At 49.0% G+C, this 6,192-nt stretch overlaps 1 protein-coding gene across 3 annotated transcripts in view; it reads right to left on the reverse strand.

Annotated features, from left to right (window-relative positions):
• Positions 1–6,070, reverse strand: part of ATXN10 (ataxin 10) — a 66,913-nt gene extending 60,843 nt beyond the window's left edge. The window contains exon 1 of one of the 3 annotated variants that reach the window (XM_076074457.1): positions 5,745–6,051. In XM_076074457.1, coding sequence (XP_075930572.1) covers positions 5,745–5,947 — 203 coding nt within the window. In that variant the 5' untranslated portion in view covers positions 5,948–6,051. Of the gene's footprint in view, positions 1–5,744 lie in introns of all 3 variants that reach the window. The other 2 variants (XM_032972530.2, XM_076074458.1) reach the window with 2 other exon arrangements.
• Between the last annotated feature and the right edge of the window lie 122 nt (positions 6,071–6,192).

Here is a 6,192-nt window from a genome sequence, read left to right on the forward strand (position 1 = left end):
GCCGTGGAAAGATCGTGGTGGTGAACGTCGAGGAAAGATCGTGGTGGTGAACGCCGAGGAAAGATCGTGGTGGTGAACGCCGAGGAAAGATCGTGGTGGTGCACGCCTTGTCCATAGTCCAGCACTTTTGGAGGCAAGTGGATCGTGGAGATTTGTGAAACTCCCAAACCCGCCTGGGCTTGCGACGTGGCCAGGAGCCGGGCAGTACAGCAAGTCGGTTCGTGAACCTAACTGTACGGACCTTGTAACAGTTATTCTGACGCATGCGTCGTTTTGGTGCCGCGGTGGCTAGGAGATGTTAACTGCCTCGCCAGGTTTACAGGAGGTCGCAGGTTCGATCCCGACCTTTGACAGCCTGTATATTTGGAGTTTGTATGTTTCTTTCTCTCCATGTGGTTGCGTGAATTTCTCTTCAGGTCCTCCGGTTTTTCCCTCCACATTTAGAAACATGCGTTTCGAGTATTTAGCGATTATAAATTTCCACATTGATAAGCCACTTCTTTGAGCTATGATGTGTGACCAGGTCGCTTCTGAAAACGAGCTATATAGCTCAGTGGGCCTTACCTGGTAAAATATAAATAAATATCTAGTTATATAGGTTTCACCGAATCCACCGGTTTCCCATTGCTCATGAAACGTGCGCATGAAGAGATGCGAGCGGTGGTCATTTCACATGCGTGCAATTTTTTTCCCCCCAAACGCTCCCGATTTCCTCGAACGTGCAAACCGTCGCAATCTTACCGAGACGCTCCTTAAGGAGAGCCTCGAGACTCGGCAATGGCCTTTTTTCCGGACGAATGACACGACGACCGATGGAGAATGTCCGAACGGTGAATGTGTGGTGTGTGCGCGCTCGCGTTGAGGAAAAACAAAAGGTTAAAGGGTTAAACGTGGACACGGGAAGGCTTGTTTTGAATTCCTCACAACGAAAGCGGCAGCCCGTCTCCCGAGTGAAACGCTAGACCGCAGCAGAGTTCGGGGCGCGGGGCGGGTGCATGTCGCCCTCACCTGCGGAACGTTAACTGGCCAGAGCTGAAAGACTAAAAGGTGCCTAATGACCAATGGGACAAGAGGAAGCGCCAACCGTTTAAGCCGCAAGGGCCACTCAAGCCACATTCCAAAACAGCCGAGGTACCCAAAAGTCGGGGGAACGCACGAGGTGCTGAAATGAAATAGGATAAAACCCCGAGGGGGTGAGTGTACACTGGCCGATACCGTGGCCTTTTAGGAGGAGATTTTTGGCGTTCGGATGGGTTTTTTTAAGGGTGGGATTAAATGTCAAATGTGCATCGTTCTCAAACCAGACAAGTGCTGCTTTCAAGACAGCTTACACCTGATCACAATAAATTACACTTCACCTGCTGCCATCGTTACGTCGCCACCAGAAGCGCCATGTCAATGACAGCGATCTCGCCATGGAACAAGCATCTTAGGGATGGCGCGGAATTCGTATCAAGTACACAGTGTTTGAATGTACGGGTTATTCCTCAATATGATATACGTAGTGGAACTTGTATTTCACCAGGAGGTGGAAACAACCCATTAATACAAGAAACATGGTCTCATTCGCAAGGATGTACTTGGGTTAAAATCACGGTTTGGTTTAAAAAATCTAAAAGGTTAAAACAAAGCAACAAAACCAAAAATTGAAAGACAAACAAAACTAGAAACGAACCTACACTCATATTCTTGGTTCTTTCGGTAAAGTCACCACGTAGAGGGGAAACAATAAAATAATAAAAAATATAAAATAAAATGATCACAACGTTTCAACTGCAACACAAGCAATCATCATCAGGTGTGAAAACCACAGCAAGAAAATTTGAAAAAAGTGGCGTTTTTTTTTAACGTTAGCACCACGGAGAGCGATTTGGCAGTTTGTTCAGATGGACGAGTCCATCTATGTTCGGAAAATAGGAGGGGGGAGACGAAAAATAATGGATGCGGTCTGAAAGCCACCGTAAGCGTGGTCAATCAATTAAGACCCGAAATGGTTTATCAAATCCTTCCAATGATTGCTAGGCCAGAATCCATCTTCTCGGTTGAAATTGTCTCTGTGTTTGTATATGTGGATAGCGTCATGAACGAATCTCTCATGGTAGCCAGATGGCTTGCAGAGAACCTCTGTCTTGGAGAAGTCAATGTCATGTGAGCCTACAGAAATTATAACAGTGATCTGCCACGGCCAAGGTGTTGGTCCTACCGTGTTTTAGGTCTGCTTTGTGTTCACGGATGCAGTCCGAGACATGTCGTTTGGTTTCTCCAATGTAACTACTACCACAGAGGCAACTTAGTTTGTAGACTCCAGGGTACTGTATGTCCGGAATCACATATTTTACAGACGGAACCAGATCACGGAGTAACCATTAGCATTAAGAGCTTGGTGTACGTGCTTGAGTTCACTGGCTATGTGTTCCTGGTCAGATATGCATTGGGCTCTATGGTGCAGAGTCTTGATGAGGGAATTCTTCTGATGGCAAGCTTGCCATCTTTTTCAACTTCCATGGCAAGCTACCTTTTTTGGATGTCCTAATAAAAAAGAGACCTGATGGTTCAATGAGCCACTCTGTCTACAGGAAAGCTACCCGTACGAATGCTTACCTGAAACCAGATTCCCACCACCATCCATCCCAGAAGAATTCCTTCATCAAGACTCTGCACCATAGAGCCCAATGCATATCCGACCAGGAACACATAGCCAGTGAACTCAAGCACGTACACCAAGCTCTTAAGGCTAATGGTTACTCCGACTACACAATCCGCAAAGCTATCACTCCAACCATGAAGAAGGACCCTATTGAGGAGCCATTCAAAACCATCACTTTACCCTACATTGCGGAGATCACAAAAAAGATCTCCAAAATCTTGAATAAACACAAGATCCAGGTCCGATTCAACACATTACATAAAATCCGTGATCTGGTTCCGTCTGTAAAATATGTGATTCCGGACATACAGTACCCTGGAGTCTACAAACTAAGTTGCCTCTTGTGGTAGTAGTTACATTGGAGAAACCAAACGACATGTCTCGGACCGCATCCGTGAACACAAAGCAGACCTAAAACACGGTAGGACCAACACCTCGGCCGTGGCAGATCACTGTTATAATTCAGTAGGCTCACATGACATTGACTTCTCCAAGACAGGTTCTCTGCAAACCATCTGGCTACCATGAGAGATTCGTTCATGAGGCCACCCACATATACAAACACAGAGACAATTTCAACCGAGAAGATGGTTCTGGCTTAGCAATAATTGGAAGGATGTAATACACCATTTCAGGTCAAAATTGATTGTTCACGCTTACGGTGGCTTTCAGGTTCCGTCTGTAAAATATGTGATTCCGGACATACCGTACCCTGGAGTCTACAAACTAAGTTGCCTCTGTGGTAGTAGTTACATTGGAGAAACCAAACGACATGTCTCGGACCGCATCCGTGAACACAAAGCAGACCTAAAACACGGTAGGACCAACACCTCGGCCGTGGCAGATCACTGTTATAATTCAGTAGGCTCACATGACATTGACTTCTCCAAGACAGGTTCTCTGCAAAACATCTGGCTACCATGAGAGATTCGTTCATGAGGCTACCCACATATACAAACACAGAGACAATTTCAACCGAGAAGATGGTTCTGGCTTAGCAATCATTGGAAGGATGTAATAAACCATTTCAGGTCTAAATTGATTGTTCACGCTTACGGTGGCTTTCAGACCGCATCCATTATATTCGTCTCCCCCCTCCTCTTTTCCGAACATAGATGGACTCGTCCATCTGAATAACTGCCAAATCGCTCTCCGTGGTTCTAACGCTAAAAACACCGCCACTTTTTTCAAATTTTCTTGCTGTGGTTTTCACACCTGATGATGATTGCTTGTGTTGCAGTCGAAACGTCGTGAGAATTTTATTGCTTTATATTTTTATTATTTTATTGTTTCCCTTCTACGTGACTTAACCGAAAGAACCAAGCATATGAATCCCTGCAGTCACGAAAGCTTTAAATCAGAACCTACACTTGCAGGCTTAATTCAGAAAAAGAACCAGTCGAACATTTAAGACCAAGACTTCCCCTTATAACACAGCATCAACGTGGCTTCTACAATGTGGCTTAACAGGTGTCATATCTAAGCCCGCGTTCTTTCTTATTTCGCGTGGCACGTTGTAGGCATGAGCAACCGACTTTTGGAACAGCGATGTTAAAATTGGACGTCTAGGAAAATGTTAGTCATTCAACAGCATTGGCTGTCCACTGGTGAACTGCTTTGGTGGCGCCATGCAGCGTACTTGATGGGCAGTCAGCAGTTGACTTTGTTGCTACCTAATAGGGCTGAACGATTAATCGATTTCAAATCGAAATCGCAATTTGAAACAATGCGATTAGCAAATCGCAAAGGCTGCGATTATTTGCAATTTGAAAAGTCCTATTACTTTCTTATGGGAATTGTTGTATTTTCATTATTATAACTTTCTTTAACTTAACAATTGTTCTATGTTTGATTGTTCGATATAACTTAAAACATTTCAATAAATACATGTTGGAAGCAATTCATATCAAGTTATCATCCTTGCATTAGAATACATAGAGAAGTTCATATTTTGATGGTATCACGTGGTAATGCTCCATCACATGTTTTAAATCTATTACACAGTGCATATTGAACTGAAGCTTGACTTTTAAAAAATGTAATCGCAAATCAAATCGCAATATCTTGTCAGAAAAATCGCAATTGGATATTTTCCCCAAATCGTTCAGCCCTAATGGGCAGTCAGCAGTTGACTTTGTTGCTCCTCGTAACGTTGACGGCTTCACAGCGCCACCACGCGTGGGCTCCCTGCGACTACATCACCGGGGCACAGTTCTCATTATCACGGAGAAAAAAAATGATTCGCATGCAATCTCTGAAGCGCTGCTCCTCTCAACCATTACAAGCCGGGGGTGGGAGGCTACGGTGCGAGACAAGTCAGGGGGGGGGGCTCTGTGGTAGACAAGTCAGGGGGGGCTCTGTGGTAGACAAGTCAGGGGGGCTCTGTGGTAGACAAGTCAGGGGGGGCTCTGTGTTAGACAAGTCAGGGGGGGCTTTGTGCTAGACAAGTTAGGGGGGGGCTCTGTGGTAGACAAGTCAGGGGGGGCTCTGTGGTTGACAAGTCAGGGGGGGCTCTGTGCTAGACAAGTTAGGGGGGGCTCTGTGGTTGACAAGCCAGGGGGGGCTCTGTGCTAGACAAGTTAGGGGGGGCTCTGTGGTTGACAAGCCAGGGGTGGGCTCTGTTCTAGACAAGTCAGGGGGGGGGGGGCTCTGTGGTTAACAAGTCAGGGGGGGGGCTCTGTGGTTAACAAGTCAGGGGGGGCTCTGTGGTTAACAAGTCAGGGGGGGCTGTGGTAGACAAGTCAGGGGGGGGGCTCTGTGGTAGACAAGTCGGGGGGGGGCTCTGTGGTAGACAAGTCGGGGGGGGGCTCTGTGCTACACAAGTCGGGGGGGGGCTCTGTGGTAGACAAGCCAAGGGGGGCTCTGTGGTTGACAAGCCAGGGGGGCTCTGTGCTAGACAAGTCAGGGGGGGGCTCTGTGCTAGACAAGTCAGGGGGGGCTCTGTGCTAGACAAGTTAAGGGGGGCTCTGTCCTAGACAAGTAAGGGGGGGGGCTCTGTGCTAGACAAGTCAGGGGGGCTCTGTGCTAGACACGCTGGAGGGGGGGGGGGTCCATGACAGTGCACCAGGCCGCAGTCCAGCCATGCCGTTACCCGCACCTGTTCGCCGGGTGAACGAAAGCGGCCGTCAGAGACCGGAGTGTGCCCAGTAGCGGCCTCCACGCGGCGGCCGCGGCGCCCGGGTCCCTCGCGCCGGCGGCGGCAGCGGCGGTGGCGGCGGCGTCCGCAAGGCGCGAGGCGGCCTCGTCCCGCAGGCGAGCCGCGAGAGCCGCCACGTCCGTGGCCTCCATGGAGGCCGCCATGATGGCCCGGTCCCCCGCCCCTCCGCCGTTGTTACCACGTGACTCGTCGCGCGTGCGCCCACGGTGGGGAGGGAGTCACGTGACGCGCATCGCCCCCCGCCGTTGTTACCACGTGACTCATCGCGCGTGCGCCCACGTTGGGGGGGGAGAGTCACGTGACGCTAATTACACACCTCTCCCTCCTTCCCCCTAGCACCCCCCCCACCCACTACGTTCGCGGACCACGTGGGGTGGGGAGACGCGTT

This window comes from Petromyzon marinus, chromosome 48 (assembly GCF_048934315.1).
Source record: "Petromyzon marinus isolate PM22_M1 ecotype Great Lakes invasive population chromosome 48, UKy_Petmar_22M1.pri1.0, whole genome shotgun sequence".
In the NCBI taxonomy this organism is placed as follows: domain Eukaryota; kingdom Metazoa; phylum Chordata; class Hyperoartia; order Petromyzontiformes; family Petromyzontidae; genus Petromyzon; species Petromyzon marinus.